The 23714-nt window shown below is 43.1% G+C and overlaps 1 protein-coding gene across 9 annotated transcripts in view; it reads right to left on the bottom strand.

Moving 5' to 3' along the window:
* Positions 1-23714, bottom strand: part of PCLO (piccolo presynaptic cytomatrix protein) — a 599138-nt gene that overhangs the window by 19105 nt on the left and 556319 nt on the right. For all 9 annotated transcript variants that reach the window (XM_073551315.1, XM_073551309.1, XM_073551313.1 and 6 more), the window contains one exon: positions 22344-22402. In XM_073551315.1, coding sequence (XP_073407416.1) covers positions 22344-22402 — 59 coding nt within the window. The remainder of the gene's footprint in view (positions 1-22343; positions 22403-23714) is intronic.

Genomic DNA, 23714 nt, shown 5'->3' with positions numbered 1-23714 from the left:
TGGACAGTGCTAAACAGAAGCTGGAGATCACATGATCACCAGGTGCCACCACAAGGAGCTGTTATTCCCTGTACCTGGGCCATTAAGTATGCACCAGTTACAGTATGTAACTGAATTTAACTTGATATAACCTACCATTGAAGTGAATAACCATGAAACCAATAGAACTTTTAATAAAAAGGTATAATTTTATCAGTACTTTTAGATTAACAATATTAAAATGGTGGGGAGCTATGCAACAAAGAAAGTTCACAAAAAAAACGTATTACAGCATACAATTTCAACTATGGAGACTGAAATAATATTTCTGGGGTAGGAAATGCCACAACTTGTTATGAATTAGATGAGCTGTGGCATCACGTCTCCGCCATCCAAAATTTGGTGAAACTCCGGGGTGTGCTAAAATTTTGTGACTTTTCAAAGTTTTTATGCCACTTTTGGGGAGTTTAAGCTTTGGTGAATTAAGGCCACTACAAGGAACTAGACTAGGAGCAGTAGAGGAAATCAAGCAATGAGTTTTATCAAATGCTCATTCAGCAGATATATTTGATCGAATGTACCATCTGCAAGATCCAGTATGTGGACCGTAAAGGTATTCTGAAAAAAGAATTAGGCATCCCTCTCTAGTTCACTGACTTGTAGAACAGAGGAGGAAACACTATGCAAATATATCAACATTCTTCCTCTTTACCTGAGAAGGCTGGTTTGAAGGACATTTGTTAGCTATAAAATGGGAAGATACCTCCAGATATAGGGAGACAGATATACAGCCAAGACATCCAAACATCCAAAGGACCAGAGACTCTTTACAAGATAGCAACCAGCAACCAAGACATCATGGCTCCATCACAAGGGACACCGATTAGTCATTCTTCATAATGCCAGCTTATGGGATGTTGACCCCCATCTGGAAGAATACAGATCTGCTCCATTGACTATTGCAGAACCATGGATATGTTTGTGAAAGCCAGGGATAAAACCCACCAGTCGCCTGGCTCCATGGAGATGTTCAGAGAAGCCAGGTTGTGACTCTACGGTCAACTGGCCTTGTACCTGAATGGACAGTCATCTTCCTAAGCTTATTGTTACCTTCCTGCTGTGCACACCACAGGTGGGGTAGTCAGCCCTGGAAGCTCTGTAGCAATAGCTGCTCTTATCCCAGCGAGTCAGCGGAAGGGTGAGACTCTGTAATCTACACCATCTTGGATATTTTGCTGTGCCTCTTTTATGTGTTATTTGCCTGTTTTGTGATACAATAAAGTTTTGCAACACTGTTTTAACCTCACCCTGTGTTGTCTGAGTAGCATGAAGCCCACGGTACAAGGAGAGCGGGTGTTCGGTGGGAATATCTCTGGTCCATGCGGTCTTGGCTAGTGAACCAGGGCACCCGTTAACCCCCCTGTGTCTCCACACCTGTATTTTGGGAGTTTTTATACAATTGAATAAAGGCTAAGTTTTACTTTGAAAAAAAAAAGCCTCCATTCCTGCTGGATCGTTTCTTGATTCTTTTTAGCAGATATTGGGACAAAAAATAGGACAAAGTACAACTTCAGCAAGAGCTATATATTTTCTTCTTGCATAACACATCTGTTAACCGCAGCCATAACACGGCCAAGTGCTTTAACTAAGAAAGTAGTCATTATATTTTTCACTCTTTTTAAATAATTTAAACAGGGTTTTTCTAGTTTGATATTGAAGGCCTATCATCATGATAACCTATCAATATCCGTTTGATGGGGGTTTAACTTCAGACATCTACACAATAGTTCATAAAATAAGTCCAAGAGCTCCACTGATCTCAGCTTACAATTTTATTCTGTAAATTTTGTGGTATCCTGTGCTTAGTACTGTGGTATTCTGGAGGTAATCTCATTGAAGTAAATAATGGGACTGATCTGCAATGACATGCACCGCCACTACAAAATGTATGGCGAATACTGTAAGAGACACAATATTGTGGAGTCCCACTGATCAATCAGCTAATTTTTGTGGTTAGTACAGTCAGGCCTTCACAAATCTGATATTGATGGCCTTTCTTAAAGATACAATACTGTGCAAAATTTAAGGCCCCGTCTCACATAACGAGATCGTTAGCGAGATCTCTGAAATGTCTCAGATTTTGTGACACAACAGTGACCTGTGACACATAGCAGCGACCGGCCCCCCAGATGGATATTGCTGATCATGCTCGAATGTCCTAGGCCATTTTTTGATCGTTGGCGTCCTGCTGGCCAGCATGCATCGCTGTGTTTGACGCCGATGAATGACCTCGTTGGCAACGCCGAACTCAGGGACGAAGGCATGAGTCTTCAGAATAGCTGCTGTGTGACAAGGTCCCAACGACCACTGATGTCGTTATACGAATCGTTGCTGCGTCATTGTATAGTTCTGCCTGTTTGACAGCTTACTAGCGACCATGTAATGACGTACCAGCGATCCTTACAGGTCGTATCATTGTCGGGATCGCTGGAGTGTCGCTTAGTGTAACGGAACCCTTAGGCAGGTGTGGAAAAAATGCTACAAAGTAAGAATGCTGTCAAAAATAGTAATATTGATAGTTTATTTTTTATCAGTTAACAAAATGCAAAGTGAATGAACAGAATAATCAAAATCAAATCAATATTTGGTGTGACCATCCTTTACCTTCAAAGCATAAATTCTTCTAGGTACGCGTGCAGAAATTTTTGCAGGAACTCGACAGGGAGTTTGCTTCAAATATCATAGAGAACTTTCCCCAGATCTTCTGTGGATGCAAGCTTGTGCAAATTCTTCCGTCTCTTCATGTATTCCAAGGCAGACTCAATTATGTTGAGATGCTGGCTCTGTGAAGTTTATATCATTACTTCCAAGACTCCTTGTCCTTCTTTACGTTGAAGTTAGTACTTAATGAAATTGGTTGACAATCTTGACATCATCGTCTTTGTGGCATTACATGAAGAACAGAATGATTTGTGGAATCATACATTCACAGATCTGTGGTTAGTTGTCCAAGATGCTTGGAACAATCTCCATGTCGATTTTCTTGGCATATCTTGAATAAGGTAAAGTACCGTAGACAACTTGACAAAGGCTGAAGGTACTTGTACAGCTGGAAATGGAATATAAGACTATGCACCTGATAATTATAGACTGGAATTCAGACATTAATGCTTTAGATACCAAAGAAAACCTTGGTGTGAGATGAACCTGGAATACTGACTTTTGGTAAAGCCAAAATTTAGATGGGAATGGGAGTGACTGCTTTTCCATTTAAAGTTGCACATGGTTCTTTAATTTTTCTCAGAGACTGTGCTCTGTTTGATGCTACTATTTTTCCTGAATGGTTTTAGCTATGGCTTGTCCATGAAAGCTATCTGATAACGCAAAAAGCTCAGAGTATAAATCCAATAAAAAATTGATCTTATTTCAATTCCAATGATAAAAACAGCTGAGACTACACAAGCAAAAAAGATTCAATAGGGAAGCCTGGTGACATACTAATATTTACTCATAAAAACCTCCACAATTCACTATTAAATATATGTGCTTCTTATGCATAGAGCAATCCAGCTTGTAATGCATACACTAATAGTTTCTATATCAGGAGCACAATTTGTACTGATGTAAATGTATTGGAGTCAAAATTTACAAGATATTGAAGGGATAAAGAGTAGTACTTACTAAATTATACAGTCACCAAGGCTCCCCCTCGCCTTAACGCACGTTTTGTATTCCTCAGGAAGCGTGTTGACTCTTTATCCCTTCAATATCTTATAAATTTTGACTCCAATACATTTACATCAGTACAAATTGTGCTATTGATATAGAAACTATTAGTGTATGCATTACAAGCTGGATTGCTCTATGCATGAGAAGCTGTTTTTATCATTCGAATTGAATAAAGATCAATTTTTTATTGGATTTATTCTCTGAGCTTTTTGTGTTATCAGATATCTATGAGTTGTTCCTTCTATATAGTCTGGCAGTTGTGTAATGTTCCATTAAAGCTATGCAGCATTAAAAAGCTCAGTCAATCACTTTTTTCTCTACACTTGTCTGCTCTTAGCAGAGTGGTTCTATAGATTATCCACACCACTACACTGCCCAGGAATAAGACAGTGTCCTGTTTTTTAATGCACTTCCTGAAATTTTCTTTGGGCTAAAGTTATTTATGCATCTATCAAAATAATTGTTTTATTTAAGTACTTCATAAAATGGTTTTATTTTTAAAAAGTCACTATATTAAGGGCATTTGTGCTAATAGGAAAATCCAATAAATGAAACTTAATGAAGGCAAGTTTTCATGTTTCTCAGATACAGGTGGTCACTTAATAGCAAGTCATTAAGCTTCAGTTATCCAGGATTCTTTTTTTTAAAAAACCCTGTTAGTTCTTTCATGTGTTTATTATTTATTTCTTTATGTTGTTTATCTATCACCAAAATGTTTCACAAATTTGTACAGATATTGCCTTTGCCCACTTTAGTCTCTGTCTGTTGACTAATAGTATAGCTCAACCAAATCCACATTGATTTGTTAGGATGCCAATTAACTTACCCGTATGATTTTTGGAGTGTAAGAGTATTGCAGAATAATTGAAGGAAACCTATGCATTCACAGGGAAAACATCCATGCAAATTTTGGCTACATCTGAAGTAAAGACCACAGCTACTGTTTGACCCCTTTTCCATGTATGTCTTAACTGTTTCCCCATGTGTATGGTCAATCAAATGCATTATCTAAATTAATAAGATCACATGAAATTCTAAAAAATGTTCATGGCTAAACATGCCCTAATAAATGCTCCATTGTTATTTTTATAGGAAGTCTGATAGTGCTGAAGCCTGTATTAAACTAAGGAGGTTCTTATAACTATAGATAGTGCTATATTGTCCAGAGCAGCTTTTATTGGAAAGTTTTGTTGGCTAGCTTAGTGCTGTCAATCAATTCAGCAGGGAATGGAGCTCTGGAGGAAAGGTGCTCCAGGCTGTATGGCCATGCCCACAGTGCTCTGGTATCTCATTTGTTTTATTGCCCTGATATCCCCATCTTGTGTTATTTGTTAAGTTAAAGTTGGCTCAATCTGTACACTGACAAGTAAAAAGGTAAGAATGTTTTGAACTTTTGACTTTCAGGCTCCATATCTCAACATCCAATTCTGCTTCAAACATGAGACTATCATCATTTTATAAACAATCATCTTGGCTATTTCATATATAAATTTGTCTTGCAACTCTTTAGCATATGATTAGTTATACAGATTATTGTCATGTCATTTCATTGTTACTGTTTTGCTCCTACAAATCTAAATTTAAATTTGTATTATTTTGTTAATATTTTATAAATCCACCTTTGGCATTCAACACTGCCTGAATCCTTCTGGGCATGCTCTCAATCAGATTCAAGCATGTGTCGACCAAAATCTGATCTCTTCTACACCTTCCCTAAGTTGGTGCATACCAGCCGATTCACTTGGGTATGTATACAGTTTTTCTTCAACTCTTTTCACTTCAAGTGTTTGATTGGGTTGAGGTCTGCAGACAGTAGGGGCCAATCCAGCACTTCTACTTCATTGTCACTGAATCACTTCTTTGCCAATCTCGACGAATGCTTCGGGTCCTTCTCATACCTATAGAACTCAAGTGTATGAAGTAACTAATCTTGTAGGATACTCAAATATAGTTTAGTATTGAGACCACCATCAATCCAGGTCAAGAATCCAACATCACTGGTAGTGAAACAACCCCATATCATCAAGCTTCCTCCACCAAACATGACAGTTCCTTCAATTTCTTGATCCGCTAGCCCTTTTTTCCCTTGTTTATTCCAGACCCATTTGCACCCATCAGAGCCTAGTATATTAACTTTCATCCCATTGCTCCAAATCACCCTTTTGTAATCTTCTACTGTCCACTTTTTGTACTTTTTTGCAAACTCGAGCCGACGGGTCTTATGAAGATATTGCAGTTAAGACTAGAGTTGAGCGAAACGGGTCGGTCAAATTAAAAAAACGCCGACTTTAGCTAAAGTCAGGTTTTGCCGATCGAAACCCGACCATAGTGTGAGGTCAGCCATGAGGTCGCAGAGCCGAGCGCCAAAGTCGCATTTCAAATAATGCTTCCAGCGCTTTTTCTCAGCCAATGAAGTTGGATGCACACTGTGGGCAACGAGATGACATGGGCAGCGGCCACCACCATCTTAGAAAAGGGCATTGAAGTGATTGGCTGGCTTTGTGTGGCGTCACAGTGGGTATAAAAGGCCATGACCGCCAACCACCGTCTTACTTCTGCCGATCTTAGAATAAGGGGGTGCTGCTGATTCTGAGTAGGGAGAGCATTAGGCAGGGAATAAGAAAAAAAATTGCTTCTGCTGATAGCGCTTTTCACTGTACAGTTAGTGTACAGTGAAAGGGTAGGATTTTTGTTGTGTGCAGCAGTGGTGATTAGGCTGCCTTTTAAGGCTACCTGATAGCTGCATTGCTGTGTGCACACTGCTGTTCAAACTGCTTTTTTCAAAGCACTCCAACTTTTATTATTTTGTTCTGGTGAGTTACCGAGCGTTCTTTTTTTCCGCACACCGTATAGCGGTGTACGCTCCTCACACACTACCGTGTACCGGCTGGTATCACGGACAAATAGAAGCTATCTGGGTGTGACTCTGGAAAAACAAGCCGAGGAGATTTTCCATTTTTCCAGACCTACACCTTAGAGAGCTGTCCGCTTTTCAAACAGTTTCGGATATCTGCTGTTTGATTATGGTCAAAACTAGACAGACGGCATGTGTCAGTCCGTATACAAATAGACGGAGATTGACAAATTTCCATACAGACACCGTATAGCGGTGTACGCTCCTCACACACTACCGTGTACCGGCTGGTATCACGGACAAATAGAAGCTATCTGGGTGTGACTCTGGAAGAACAAGCCGAGGAGATTTTCCATTTTTCCAGACCTACACCTTATAGAGCTGTCCGCTTTTCAAACAGTTTCATATATCTGCTGTTTGATCACGGTCAAAACTAGACAGAGACAGCGTGTGTCAGTCCGTATACAAATAGACGGAGATTGACAAATTTCCATACAGAGACCATATAGCGGTGTACGCTCCTCACACACTACCGTGTACTGGCTGGTATCATGGACAAATAGAAGCTATCTGGGTGTGACTCTGGAAAAACAAGCCGAGGAGATTTTCCATTTTTACAGACCTACACCTTACAGAGCTGTCTGCTTTTCAAGCAGTTTCGTATATCTGCTGTTTGATTACGGTCAAAAATAGACAGAGACAGCGTGAGTCAGTCCGTATACAAATAGACGGAGATTGATAAATTTCCATACAGACACCGTATAGCGGTGTACACTCCTCACACACTACCGTGTACCTCCTTGTATCACGGACAAATAGAAGCTATCTGTGTGTGACTCTGGAAAAACAAGTCGAGGAGATTTTCCATTTTTACCGACCTACACCTTAGAGAGCTGTCCGGTTTTCAAACAGTTTCGTATATCTGCTGCTTGATTAAGGTCAAAACTAGACAGAGACAGCGTGTGTCACTCCATATACAAATAGATGGAGATTGACAATTTTCCATACAGACACCGTATAGAGCTGTCCGATTCTCAAACAGTATTGTTTATCTACCGTTCACATTACAGTCACATCTATACAGAGTCAGCATGTGTGTCACACTCCGTAAATACATATACGGAGATTGTTAGTTACACAAAAAAAGCATACAGCTGTACACTTCTGATACAGTTCCGTATATCTGCTTGTTGGATTACGGTCAAATACTTACTGGGAGAGCATCTGTGACTAACAAAATATATACGTAGATTTAATTTTTTTAATACACCTTACACAGCTGGACGCTCCTCATACAGTACCATCTCTCTGCTGGCATTTTTGGTACATTTTCCCAAACATGAGGAAGTATGGTGGAATAGTCCGCAGATGTAGGCAGGGGGGCGCAGCTCGTACTGATGGTGGTGGTGCATCGACTGGTTCTGGCAAAAGCACAATAGCAGCTAAGGCAGGAGGTGTTGAGCCTGCGTCATCGTCTGGCCCAAGAAGGCCTGTAATGTTCCCTTTTCTTGGAGTAGGAAAACCGCTTTTAAAGCCGGAGCATCAGGAACAGGTTTTGGTGTACATTGCCGAAACAGCCACCAGCTCTATTGCCTCCTCTTCTGAACGTTCGAAACCTGCAAGCACGGAGTCGTCAGTGCAGGGTTCTGGTCAGGAAAAACACCTTTCCTTGTGTCCTTCACCCCCACTAAAAGTTAAGGATGTGGCAGCCCACACTTAAAATTACTCTATGGAGCTCTTTTCACATACCATGCCTGGGTTATCCAGTCAAATCCTGAATTCCCCAGTCCAAGATGAATATGACATGGAGTGCACTGATGCACAGCCACTGCTAGATGATTCTGCTGGTACATTGACCCAGAGCACTACATTTCCCTCGCAGTCAACTGAGCCAGAATCTGACCCTGATGAAACTCAGGTGCCCCTTCCCGCATACTATACCACCTTACATGGTGACACAGAGGAAGGTAAAGAGGAAGGTGCAGATGACTTTGAAGAGGAGGTGATGGATGACCAAGTTCTTGACCCGGATTGGCATCCATTTGGGGGAGGAGGGTGGCGCTGGCAATAGTTCAGATAAGGAGAAGGATCCGCAGCAGGCATTGACATCGCAGCAGCGGTTATCTGGCAAGCCCGTAGCTGTCCAAAAATGTGGACCAAAAGCTAAAAGAGTTGCAGGACAGCTTGGCCAGACGGTCAACTTAGCACAGCGTGCAAGGCCAGAAAATGTATACCATAGTAGGAAGAGTGCAGTGTTGCACTTCTTTGTCCAAACTCCTACTGATGAGGCAAAGGTTACCTGTAAGAAGTGCGGAAGGACCTTTATCCGAGGAAAACAACTCAGAAATTTGAATACCAGTTGCATGGTTAGACATTTAATCAACATGCACTTGCAAGCGTGGACGGGCTACAAAACCTCAGGTACCACATGTGCACCTGCTGCGACTGAAGGTAGCTAGCAACGCTCCATCGCTTCCCTCACTGTAAGGCAGGAGGTGTTGAGCCTGCATCATCGTCTGGCTCCACAAGGCCTCGAAGGCTCCCTTTTCTGGGAGTAGGTAAACCGCTTTTAAAGCCGGAGCTTCAGGAACAAGTTTTGGATTACATTGCTGACACAGCCTCCAGCTCTATCGCCTCCTCTTCTGAAGTTTCAAAAAATAAAAGCACTGAGTCATCAGTGGAGGCTCCTGGTCAGGAACAACACCTTTCCTTGTGTTCTTCACCCCTACCAAAAGTGAAGGATGCGGCAGGCCACATTACAGATTACTCCATGGAGCTCTTTTCTCATACCATGCCTGGGTTATCAAGTTAAATCGTGAAGTCCCCAGTCCAAGATGAATCTGAGTGCAGAGTGGCACTTTTTTGAACAAAATCCTAATGATCAGGTAAAGGTTATCTGTAAGAAGTGCGCAAAGACCTTTAGCTGAGGCAAAAATCTGAGAAATTTGAATACCAGTTGCATGCTTAGACATTTAATCAACATGCACTTGCAAGCATGGACGAACTACAAAACCTCAGGTATCACATGTGCACCTGCTGCGACTGAAGGTAACCAGCAATGCTCCATCGCTTCCCCCACTGTAAGACCACCGCCACCGTTAAGCACACCACCAGCACTAAATGTGGAGGTGTCGTCGCAAGGTCAAAGCACTCAGGGAATCACAATGGTTTTGCAACACAACACTGAATCTAGGCTATCACCACCAATACCATCACCAACCCCCTCTCACTCCATCCGGTCCACCGCTACTTCCCCCATATGCAGCTCTCCAGTCCAGCTCACCCTACCAGACACTCTGAGTAGGACAAGAAAGTACTCATCCTCTCATCCGCTTACACTGTGTTTGAACGCCTACATTGCCAAACTAATCTCATTAGAGATGATGCCCTACCGTTTGGTTGAAAGCGAAGCTTTCTGCAAGCTCATGGCCTATGCTGTTCAATGCTATGACCTACCTAGTCGGCACTTATTTTCTCGAAAAGCCATCCCTGCCCTCCACTGGCGTGTGAATGACCGCATTGTCCATCCACTCAAACAGTCAGTGAGTGGAAAGGTGCACCTCACAACAGAGGCATGGACCAGTAGGCATGGCCAGGGCCGTTACTTGTCCATCACTGCGCACTGGGTTAATGTGGTGGATGCAGGCTCCACAGGGAACAGTGGCGGTGGAACAGTGCTGCCTAGCCCACGGTATAGGAAACAGTTGGCTGTAGGCTTTTGACCCTCCTCCTCCTCCATAAGCAAAAGCTCGTCCACAGAGCGCAGTCGCACGAGCACTCCATCCGCAGCTGCCAGTGTTGCACACTAGGTGTCCCACAGCTAGTGGTAAGTGTCAGCAGGCTGTGTTAAAGATGATGTCTTTGGGCGACAACAGACAAACCGCGGAGGTACTGGCCAACTACTTTCAGTAACAAACTGAGTCATGGCTGGGCAGTCTACATCTTGATCCAGGCAAGGTAGTCAGTGATAATGGCCGTAATTTTGTGGCAGCCATAGCCGATGCAAAACTCACACACATACCTTGCCTGGCTCACACTTTCAACCTGGTGGTGCAGTGCTTCCTTAATAATTGTCCGGAGTTAACATCACTGCTCCTTAAGGTGCGAAGACTGTGCTCGCACATCCGCCACTCGGCCGTACACTCCAGTCATATGCAGAATCTGCAGCGATTGCTCCACCTCCCCAAGCACTGCCTAATCATAGACGTTGCAACAAGGTGGAACTCCACCCTGCACATGGTTGAGAGGCTGTGCGAACAGAGGCAGGCTGTAATGCATTTGTGGGAGGATACACGGGCAGGCAGTTTGAGGGAAGACATGGAATTGTTGGGTGTGCAGTGGTCAAAGCTGAAAGACCTCTGTAAAGTCCTTCAGTGTTTTGAGGAATGCACACAGCTGGTAAGCACAGACGATGCCATCATAAGCATGAGCATCCCACTTATGCGTCTGCTCATACAAACTTTGATGCACATTAAGGAGCAGGCATCTGCAGCCGAGGAGGAAGAGGAAGAGGAGGAGGGAAGTCTTGATGAGTCAGCCATTGTCTGCTCAAGGAACTCTCCTGGACGAGGTGGAGGAAGAAGAGGAAGAGGAGGAGGATGGGGATGATTATATTGAGCAGGAGGATGCTTCTCAGGGGGCAAGAGAAAATGTTGGCATTACAAGGTCAGGTACAGTGTTTGTGCGTGACTGTAGGGATGTGGATTTGCCAGAAAGTGCTCCTCCACCCAGCAGTGGCAGTACATTATTGACACCTGGAACACTGGCCCACATGTGTGATTATGCCTTGCGGATCCTAATAAGGGACCCCCGCATTGCCAAAATGATGAAGGATGATGGCTACTGGCTGGCCAGCATCCTCGATCCACGCTACAAAGGCAAATTACACAACATTATGCCACAGGAGAACCTAGAGATAATATTGGCTAACAAACAAGCAACTCAGGTAAACCGTTTGTTTGAGGCTTTCCCAGCACACAGCAGCAGTGCTGGTTCTCCCATGAGCCATAGTGGGCACAATGGAAGAGGTGTTCATGGTGCACACAGCCGAAGTGGCATTGGAGATAGGGGTTTAATGACCATGTTGTGGAATGATTTCTCAAGTACCGCTCACACGACTGCTAATACTGCATCGATTAAAAGTGACAGGAGACAGCAGTTGTCAACTATGGTTACAAACTACTTCTCCTCCCATATCAATGTTCTCCCTCACAGGTCATTCCCCTTTGACTATTGGGCCTCTAAACTGGACACCTGGCCTGAATTGGCACACTATGCCTTACAGGAGCTCGCTTGCCCTACTGCGAGTGTTTTATCTGAAAGAGTCTTCAGTGCTGCTGGATCAATCCTGACAGAAAAAAGGACCCATCTATCGACCCAAAATGTTGATGATCTAACCTTCATTAAAATAAGCCATGCATGGGTTTCAAAGGACTTTGTCCCACCTTCCCCTGATGACACATAGTTTGTCAGAAAACTGCCTCGCTTTTGTCCTCCTCTTCCTCAGAGTTGCCCAATTCCGCCATTTGCAGCAGCTGAATGTCCAGCCTACACATCAACATATGCCATTTTTTAAACCTCCCTAACTGGGCTGCCCACCCCCCCCCCAAGGGCTGGGGTCAAGACCTGGCACACCCGGGCAAGTGCCGTTGCTTTGAACAGGTGGATGGGCCCACTCATGGCCGACGACAATGGCACAGGGCCCCTCATAGTACAATACAGTGTCTCTGACGGTGGGGGGCCCACTCGCCATCAGACACACCAGCGAACTATGAGGGGCCCTGTGCTAGTACCGTCGACCACGAGTGTGCCCCCCCCTGCTTGGTCATGGCCACAGCACTTGCAAGTTGCAATACTTACCTCTCCCTGCTACACCGCTGTGTAGTCTGGGCAGTTAAATCCTTCACAGGAACAGCCACTAGAAATTTGGTGTATTGATCAATGATGGTTAAGATGTAGCTATGGCCTGTCCTGCTGGCTTCTACCTTCAGATTATCAATGGCTACCATTTGTAATGGACGTCAACTTACAAGCGGATGCAGTGGTGCTTTATGATCACCTTTCAAAGTTGTGATAGTCACAGACGTGTGACATTCCTGCCAGCATTTTTCAATGTCTCCTCTCATGCCAATCTAGTAGAATCGCCTACGGCCTGTGGCTTCTGTCTTTTGCACTCCAAAATGACCAGACACATCATGATAAGCAGTGAGGACCATGTCTACATCTCTCCCTATGATCACAATTTGATGGAGATGAGTAACGGTGATGTAATCCACGCTACTGCAATAAAGCAATCCTTTCTTCACAAAGAACCGTTTTCGCTGTCTCCACAGACACAGTAATTGAGGGTCTGCATCGCCTCTGCAACATCTATCGGGAAGTTTTCCTGCGATGAGTAATTCCCAAATTTCTGCTAACACTCAACTTTCTGTCTGTACTTGTATCCATGTAGTGTCTAGTAGCGGAGAGTCTGGACTGGCTTACTGAGATTGAAATATAAACGAAGATTTAAAAGTACCACAACACTGTATAGTGTTGTGCGCTTTGAATACCTTTCCCTTTTTCTACTTTTTAAATTCTGGTGTAATACATACTGAGCCTGTGAGTGTCTGTGTCTGACTCTGGAAGTATAGACGGAAATTTACAATTACCCCTAGACTGGATACACCTGGCATGTGCTGATACAGTACCTTTGTTAAAAATTTGTTATTACGGTATAATCCATTGGGAGTGAGCATGTGTGGTTTACGCCTTCTATATATACGGTGAATCGGAGATACCAATTTTTACCTTATACTCGATACAGCTTGTATCTTGTTATACAGTACCTTTGTTCGACATTTAGTATTACGGTCAAATCCATACTGAGTAAGCGTCTTAGAGTGACTACGGGACTATGTATACGGAGACTTCAATTGTACCCTATAATATATATACTTGCCATCTTGTTATCCAGCACCTTTTTTACAACATTTTTTATCATGGTCAAACCCAGATTGAGTGAGCGTCTGAGGGTTTCTCCGGAAATATATACCGCGATTTCAAATTTGGCCAACACTGTATACAGCTATACGCTTCTGATACAGTAACCTTTTTTGCTATTTAGATTCTGGTGTAATCCATAATGAGCCTGTGAACATCTCTGTGTTACTCCGGAAATATATTTGGAGATTTAAGATTACCCCAACACTATATACAGCTGTATGCTTGTGTTACATTACCCATTTACAGCTCTTCATATTCTTGTGTAATCCATACTGGGCCTGAGAGTGTTTGTGTCTGCCTCCTGAAATATGTACGGAGATTCCTAATGTTTACAGTATACTATATATACCTTGTATCTGGTGATACTGTACCCTTTTTCAACTTTTTATTTTATTGTGTACTCCATACTGAGCCTGTGAGCATCTGTGTATGACTCATGAAATATATACGGAGATTTACTGTTATCCCTAGACTGTATAGAGCTGTACGCTTCTGATACAGTACCATATATCTGCTGGTATTTTGTGTCCATTTTCCAAAACATGAGGAAGTATGGTGGAAGAGGACGCGGACGTGTAGGTAGGCTGTGAGCGGTTGTTTCATCTGTATTCTTGCACCTGTGTTGCCATCTTAATTATATGGGTCCACTGCATCCTGCATTTGTCTGGAGGCCTGGACGGGTAAACCTTTTTGCTCTTTTGCTGTTTTCTCTTACTGGAGGATTTTTAAGTCCTCTTTCTGTGCTATTTCAGTGTTAGGATTTAGTGTTAGGTACCTGTAAACATGGAGACCTTTGGTGCAGGTTACGAGCTCACGTATTTTGGCCAAAATATCAGCTAATACTCCACATTTTTTAATGTGTTTTTTGCACTTTTTATTCAGGGTGCAGTTGGGCCTATTTGGTCTTGTAAACTGCGGTGTCTGTTCACAAGGCATGCATTTTGATAGCGCTGGGCCAGCCCACCTGAGCTAATAGAAGGGTGTCACTACTAGACTGGCCTGGATGCTGTGCATGTCCATAGTGTGAACAGCGCTGCATGCAAGTTTTTTATTGTGCATTAACATACCAGGCAGCCGCCCTCGCCATGTTTTAGTGCCAAAAACACAATAGTAGCTAAGGCAGGAGGTGTTGAGCCTGCATCATGGTGTAGCTCTGGAAGGCCTGTAAGGCTCCCTTTTCTGGGAGTAGGTGTGATGGTCAATGTGTGACTGGACACACCTCCTCCAGCAGGGCTAATTTCTATGACACACGCGACCCTGGATACACCGCCTCCAGTAGGGCGAATTTAAATAATATAACGTGCAGCCGGATACACCGCCTCCAGCAGGCGAACTTCAGTATTACACGTGAAACTGGATACAACGCCTCCAGCAGGGCGATTTTAAATAATAAGGGGAAACACCAGGGAAACCAATACAATGGAGGGCCCTGCGATAGGGAATGGGGACGCGGAGACCTCCTGCACTCCCCTGAGCCAGTCTCTACACTCCTAACAGTCCCTATACAGACTCCGCACCTGTCGCCGAGCTGGAACCTAATAACCCTAGCTCGCCCTGCACCTAGCCCTTTCTAATGAAATGGACGGTGCAGAAACTAATCCCACCACTGTACTGAAACATGCATAAGGGAAGTCACAAACAGGGATAACACCACTTAGCTTTGCTCTGTGGTTCTTGCTCTCAGCAACAGAGTCCACCACCAGAATGCAGCTTTCCTCCAGAATCGCTGCTACTTCTCCAAGCTTTGTCAGAGCTGCAAGGAACACCTCTCTGTAATCCCTTCCTTCACCAGACTTTACACCAGAGCTCTCCTGAGCTGCAAGGAACTTCTCTCTGTAGTTCCTGCCTCCACCAGACTTGGTTGGAAATGAGCAATATCACCAACAGTGATTGCAACACCTGACACTCTTTTATAGCAGAGCCAGAGCAATCACACCTGCTTTATAATCACGTGCACTAAACTAAAGTAACAAGTGCAATGACCCTAACGGCCATCGGGGGGCAAAACTAGAACTGAAACCACCACAGTGCAATGACCCTAATGGCCACCGGGGGCAAAACTATCTTTAAGCACACAGCTTACGGAAAAAAAAGGTTACTAGTGCATTTATCGGTCATAATCCAACCTGGATCATGACAGTAGGTAGACTGCTTTTAAAGCCAGAGCATCAGGCACTGTTTTTGACTTACATTGCTGAAACAGCCTCCAGCAAAGCAAGGACTAGCCCAGTCCCCGAAAAGGATATTACTGATGACACCGTTTCAGGGTGGGGGCAGAGGCTGCGACAAGGATCATAGCCTCTACCTCCTGATGATGTTTCAATTGAGTATCTCAGCATGCATTGGGGTTCTTAAACAAAACGTCGTCAGACAGGAAGTAGGTAAAAACATATATATCATAGATAGAAATCTGAGGGAACAAAACAAAAGGGAATTTTTAATCAAAGTATCTTCGCCTCCTCTTCTGAAGTTTAAAAAAATGCAAGCACTGAGTTGTCAGTGCAGGCTTCTGGTCAGGAGCAACCCCTTTCCTTGTGTCCTTCACCCACACCAAAAGTGAAGGATGCGGCAGCACACACTTCAGATTACTCCATGGAGCTCTTTTCATATACCATGCCTGGGTTAATTAAAAATGGGGCCCATCATATACTGGAGCATTCCAAATGGGGGACATCAGACACTGGAGCAGCATTTACGGGGCTCATTATACACTGGAGCATTAGAAATGGAGCCCATTATATATGGAGCATTATTAGGGCCCATCATACACCGAACCATCATCCATGGGGCCCATCTTATACTGGAGCATTCTAAATGGGGCAGATCAGACACTGGAGCAGCATCTATGGGGCACATTATACACTGGAGCATTACAAATGGGGCCCATTATATATGGAGCATTATTTGGGCCCATAAGACACTGGAGCATCATCCATGGGGCCCATCATATACTGGAACATTCTAAATGGGGCAGATCAGACACTGGAGCAGCATCTATGGGGCACATTATACACTGGAGCATTAGAAATGAGGCCCATTATATATGGAGCATTATTTGGGCCCATAAGACACTGGAGCATCATCCATGGGGCCCATCATATACTGGAACATTCTAAATTGGGCAGATCAGACTCTGGAGCAGCATCTATGGGGCACATTATATACTGGAGCATTAGAAATGGGGCCCATTATATATGAAGCATTATTAGGGCCCATCATACACTGGAGCATCTTCCATGGGGACCATCATATACTGTAGCATTATGTGGAGCTCATCATATACTGTATGGAACATTATATGTGACCAATTAGTCTGTATGGAGAAATATATGGGGCTCATTATTCTGTATGGCGCACAATGTGGTGGCCATAATACTGTATGGAGTAATATACTGTCCTTTTTATGAGCTATTGTACAATTTAAAATAGATCAGTCATGTCATGTACGCAGTGAAGTATTAGTCATTGTACTATACCTATATTTCTGTGCCGTATCGGAGCATCATGAGTTGTGGTATGTGTTAAAGGGGCGCACTGACACTCTTTGGCCCAGGGCACATGAAAACCTGGAGCCAGCCCTACCCCCCACAACTTTAGCCAAATAACCCCCAGTTTTCAATGCGTAACTATTATTATTAAGTAAATTAAGGTTGACAAGCTTCAGTAATAAGAATTCATGTTTTTGTCATTGAAATGGGCACTGTAGGTGTGTTTACTGTCCTCCACTCCCTGCTGACTTTGCTTCCCCATTGACTTGCATTGGGTTTCGTGTTTCAGTCGGCCTCCGACTTTTCGCTATAGTCGGCCGACTTCGTTCGACCTGACTTTTGTGAAATTCGGGTTTCATGAAACCCGACTCGACCCTATAAAAGGCAAAGTCACTCATCTCTAGTTGAGATGTCTACTCTTCACCTTTCTTTGGGCCACCATTGCGTCGCACGATGCTTACATGGACATCTGTGATCTCACTGTTACAAAGCATATGAGCTACCTCCACTGCCTTGCTTGTCGCACCAGAACTGATAGACATTGTGATGTGATGACTTGTTGACTCCGATATTTTGCTGGACGTCCACCACTTGGCTTTTGAAAGGATGGAAGCACTTCATTTTGTATTCTGCCAACTGTCATGGCACAAATATGATGCAGTTTAGCAATTTTCTTGTCCGAGAGACCACTATCGATGACCTGGATGATACTGTTTCTCTTTTCTTGGGAAATCTTCATGGCTGCTCCTCGATTTGAACCATTAACGTTTCACTAGGGATCAACCTAATAGCACACTGAGCAATTAGGGAATGTGAGAACAGGTTGCATTGAGCAATATACAGGAAAAGATTTTTCCATCACCAGGAGCAAAACAGTAACAATGCAGTGACATGACAAAAATTGGCATAACTAATCGAAAGCTAAATTGTTGCAAGTCAAATTTATGTATGTGATAGCCAAGATGATTGTCTATAAAATGCTTTTAGTCTCCCGTTCAAAGCAGTAGTGCATGGTGAGATATGAAACCTGAAAGTCAAAGGTTCAAAACTTTGTTACCTTTTTGCTCATTAATGTATATAGCTTACAATAGAACCTAGACTGGATACATTTGTAGCAAAGATATACTATTGGATCCAGTTAGCCTAAGGCTGGCCATACACTTTAGACAGCTGTATAATGCTTCTGTCGATCATTTTGCGGAGGGCTCCTGTGTTCTCTACTAGAGAGCCACTGTCTGGCACATTGGCTGGTAGATTATTTCAGGGAGACCAATGCGATCGGCACTCTGAAATTGGTCTAATATAACAAAAAGCACAACGTCTCCAGTAAAATCTTGGCAGCTTTACATTCTCATTAAAATCAGGTCACAAACAGGACAGTGTTCTGGTGTGGACGCATTTCGACTTTAGCAATCTTAATCACAACATGGTAATTGTAACTATGAAATGGGACCTGTGTGATCGTATCTCTCCGAAACACAAATTAGCAGGCATCCTAATAATCATTAGACTGTTGGTCAAAGCCATCAATATTAGCAGGTTCAGCCAACTCTGAAATTGGACATATGTATCTCTCTGAACCACAAATTAGCGGGCACCCCAATAAACATTAGACCATTGGCCAAAGCCATCGATATTGGATTTTCATTCACTAAAATCAATAGATGTTTATACAATTTAAATGTTATTATTAATAGGAGTCTAACAGCACAAAATTACTATTCAAACCAAGAACGACATCTTGTGCGGAAAAAAAGTAACTGAGAAGGAGTACTAAATTGCTCTCCTATGCCAAGTGAACACTGAGGAGCTCAGTAGAATATCAGAATAAAGAATGATTTCTGACAAAGTAATGAACATTTAACTTTTTCACAAAAAAGTTACTTCAGATCCAATTTGTTTTATTTTACCAAGGGTAACAGGAGAAATTGGACCCCAAAAGTTGTACAATTTGTCCTGAGTATGCTGATACACCATATATGCAGGTAAACCACTGTTTGGGTGCATGGCAGAGCGTGGAAAGGGAAGGAGCGCCGTTTGACTTTTCAATGCAAAATTGGCTGGAATTGAAATCAGGCGTCATGTCGCGTTTGGAGAGCCCCTGATGTGCCTAAACAGTGGAAACCCCCCAATTCTAACTCCAACCCGAACCCCAACACACCCCTAACCCTAATCTCTCTGCAGCATTCGACACTGTGGATCATCAGCTCCTCCTCACTATGCTTCGTTCCATTGGCCTCAAGGACACTGTTCTCTCCTGGTTCTCCTCCTATCTCTCCGACCGCTCCTTTACTGTATCTTTTGCCGGTTCCTCCCCCTCTCACCTTCCCCTTATTGTTGGGTCCCCCAAGGATCGGTTCTAGGCCCCCTCCTCTTCTCCTTGTACACTGCCCCTATTGGTCAAACAATCAGTAGATTTGGTTTCCAGTACCATCTCTATGCTGATGACACCCAATTATATGCTTCTTCTCCTGACATCACGCCAGCCTTTCTAGAAAACACCGGCGATTGTCTAAACGCTGTGTCTAACATCATGTCCTCACTATATCTGAAACTGAACCTGTCAAAGACTGAACTCCTGGTGTTTCCTCCCTCTACTAATGTACCTATACCCGACATTGCTATTTCTGTGTGTGGTTCCACTATTACTCCCCAGCAACAGGCCCGCTGTCTTGGGGTCATACTTGATTCCGAGCTTTCCTTTGCCCCCCACATTCGATCAGTGGCTCGCTCTTGTCATCTGCACCTCAAAAACATTTCTAGAATTCGACCTTTTCTTACTTTTGACTCTGCAAAAACTCTTACTGTTTCTCTTATTCATTCTCATCTGGACTATTGTAACTCTCTTCTAATCGGTCTTCCTCTTACCAAACTCTCCCCTCTCCAATCTGTCTTGAATGCTGCAGCCAGGATCATATTCCTCACCAATCGTTACACCGATGCTTCTACCTTGTGCCAGTCATTACACTGGCTACCCATCCACTCCAGAATTCAGTATAAACTTATTACCCTCACCCACAAAGCCCTCCATGGCTCAGCACCACCCTACATCTCCTCCCTTGTTTCAGTATACCACCCTACCCGCGCCCTCTGTTCTGTTGATGACCTGAGGTTAGCATCCTCAATAGTCAGAACCTCCCACTCCCGTCTCCAAGACTTTACACGTGCCTCACCAATTCTTTGGAATGTACTTCCTAGGTCAATACAATTAGTCCCCAATCCCCAAAATTTTAAGTGTGCCCTGAAAATGCATTTATTCAGACTGGCCTATCGCCTCAACACATTAACCTAATCTATCCCTGTGTGGCACAGCCAAAAGTTTTACCATAACCAGATTTCCCACATCATGTTCCCACATGCTTTATGCATCCATTAGCCCTCTGTGTCTGTACTGTTACACACTTAACATTATGGCTGGTCCATACAGTCAGGGCAACTGTTACCACCCACCTTTCGTGTCTACCTCTTTCCTCATAGACTGTAAGCTTGCGAGCAGGGCCCTCTTTCCACTTGGTATTTGTTATAATCTACTGTATGTGATTATTGTTTTGCTGTAATGTCTATTGTCTGTACAAATCCCCTTTGAAATGTAAAGTGCTGCGGAATATGTCGGCGCTATAAAAATAAAATGTATTATTACTATTATCACAACCCTAACCATAACCCTAGCCACAAACCTAGCCCTAATACACCCCTTGTTAGGCATCAGGTTTCTGCGTCTGCTCTGCAGGAATCCAGACCCTTACATTCTGTGGTCTCTTGCTGTTTATCTACCGCAGAGGAGATTGCCTTGCAGCAAATCTCTCCAGGGGCTAAGTTCCTTTGTCCTCCTACTGAGCATGCTCATGAGACAATTTCCCATTGGAGATCGGGGGTCATGTGCTCAGGTCCTGCTCCAGATTTCATTGGTACATCTCGGAGATCTGGAAGCTTTTGGAAGGTCCCGGCTGCTATAAAAAGCGCGCATGGCCATTAGTATAGTCTCTAGTTGCTACTGTGTGAATGATGATGAATTTATGACTCTGGTTAATGACTCATTTGAAACCCCTTCCCTCTGATATTATGTATGTGGACAGGGACTAAGCTTAGAGTCAGCGCCAGCGCACCACTACTACATCATCCACAGTTGCTAGCATCCGACATTGCACTTGCGTGCTAGCTTTGTAATCTAGAGGCAGTGTCCTACGCCGCACTGCAGTTGCAGCCCTCCTTGGCGTCCGCAGTTGCGATGTCGCACGCACGGTAGGTCTAGACAGACGCAGTTCCGCTGTCTTTGGCTCTGCTCCTGTGACCAGATACCATGTGTGCATTTACTCAGAGTACTGTGACTCCAACAGGCTCAGCCTTATTGTATTTGTCTTTGTTGGCACCTCTGTGACTTAACAGAGATTGCTCTGCGCACCTGGGTGATGTTTAACCCACGTGGACCCCGAGTGGCGAACGCACTTTATTATTTTTATTTAGTGTGTTCTGCTATTCCTAAAACCCCTAACCCTACTCCCACCCCTAATCCTAATCCTCAACCCTAACCCTAACTTTAGCCCCAACCCTATAATCCTAACTTTAGCCCCCACCCTAACCCTAATGGGAAAAAAGAAATAAATACATTTTTGTTTTATTTTAATATTTTTCCCTAACTAAGGGGGGTAACAATGGGGGGTTTGGTTTACTATTTATAGCCTGTTTTTATGTTTGTCACACAGTAAAAGACGCTTTTTATTGCAAAAAATAGTTTTTGCATCACCACATTTTGAGAGCAATAATTTTTCATATTTTGGCCCACATAGTCATGTGAGGTCTTGTTTTTTGACGATTTTATTGGTACCATTTCTGGGCACATTACATTTTTTGATCGCTTTTTATTCCGATTTTTGGGAGGCAGAATGAACAAAAATCAGCAATTCATGAATTTCTTTGGGGAGGGTTTATACCATTCCACGTGTGGTAAAATTGATGAAGCAGTTTTATTGTTCTTCGTCAGTATGATGACAGCAATACCTCATTTATAATTTTTTTATGTTTGGGCGCTTTTATACAATAAAAACTGTTTTATATAAAAAATGCCAGAAAATAGTACTAGCAATGTAGCAAATATAGAAATATAGTAATAAAACAATCATAGTGGCGCTAAGATGCAGAGGGGATCCAGCAGCACAATTAAAAGACAATCATCACCACAATGTCAATTATAAAAAATTGAATAATGTATATATAATTTGTGATTATACTTTTAGGGGTATCTGAGCGCAAATTATATATACATTATTCAAATATAAAAATATCAATGGAGATGCCACTGTAGATAATACCTTCTGTTTCAGTCAAACCCAATCCAGTCTGGTCCTGTCCATTTTGATTCATTTTGCCACTGTTAAAAACAAGCACATTATTATCAACCAGTCGGATTTACTTATGAAATCAATTTGCCAATTACGGTATCTTAAGTGAGTCGAAGTGAACGCATTGTACCATTCCATATAGTGCACTACTTATAGCTAAGTGACCCATTAAATAATTTGAGACTTTTACCACTTACAAAAGACAGGCTGAGAGCCTATAGAAATGGAGACAGAAATAGCAATAATTAATATTTTATTGTTGATCCCTCAGAATCAATTGGACAATTAACCTGATCAATGACGTTAGTGACTGAAACATTTGAAGTTTTTAACTTCTGCACAGGAATCTAAGCCTATAGATGGTGGAGTTTGTTTATTGACTGCACACCACAAAAACAAGGTCTGCGTTCTGGAATTACCACAAGACAAAAAAAGTGACTTCAATAAGTCGCAAAAGATGAATTGGACCCAAAGTGTATATGTATAAAAACTAAGTATATTTGTCCCTGCTAGTTTGGGACTGGTACAAATAAATTACACTGCACTTTGGGAGCATGCACACAGCAGTGCAACTGACAACTGGGCACGTTCAGGGAGAGCATGGAGGCAGAGAAGAAGCTGTCTTCTCCTCCTCCCTGCACTTCCTTCACATAAAGTAATATCCTTTACACTGTTGTGGGAACTGATTGACAGCGGTGCTGTACCTGCAGGGAGAGCAGGGGAAATTAATCTTAGTTTTTAAACACTTATATTTAGCATATATGGCTTTATACAGGCATTGTTAAAGGGGATCCACTACTTGGACAGCCCCTTCTTGTTCAAAATGTTTGGCCCCCATAAAATAAAGTTTATGCTCACCCACCGTGCAGGCGCTATTCCCGAGGTATCAGCACTTGCTCTCCCAGTGGCCCTCGTGCGGTGTTGTGAAACGTAACATTGATGCCCAATCAGTGGTGGCTTCGCTGTCCTTCAGACAAATAAATCATGAAGAGGAAGCTGATCTTGGACTTCCTCTTCATGCTCGATTTTTCTGAAGCCGGAGACAGTGATGTCAGAGCTGATTGAGCGCCAGTATCACATGTCACAACAACAGCACGGGTGACCCGCAACAGCAAATTTTGACAACGCAGAAAAGGCACCAGCACGGGAAGTGAGTATAACCTTTGTTATTTTATCGGGGGCCAAACAATGGGTATGATAAGAAGTTGTCCAAGTAGTGAACAAAATCTTTAAAGAGTGTCACAGAAGGCTTATAAAGCACTAATAATAACTTTTAAGGGTAAATTCTGATGGCAGGTTCCCTTTAATAAGCTCCCTCCAATGTGATATATATAATGTATA

The sequence above is a fragment of the Dendrobates tinctorius genome, unplaced genomic scaffold (genome assembly GCF_039654945.1).
Source record: "Dendrobates tinctorius isolate UK_male_01 unplaced genomic scaffold, ASM3965494v1 ptg000174l, whole genome shotgun sequence".
Classification (NCBI taxonomy): domain Eukaryota; kingdom Metazoa; phylum Chordata; class Amphibia; order Anura; family Dendrobatidae; genus Dendrobates; species Dendrobates tinctorius.
The sequence above is the reverse complement of the archived record's forward strand: the minus strand, read 5'-3'. Positions and strand labels throughout refer to the sequence as shown.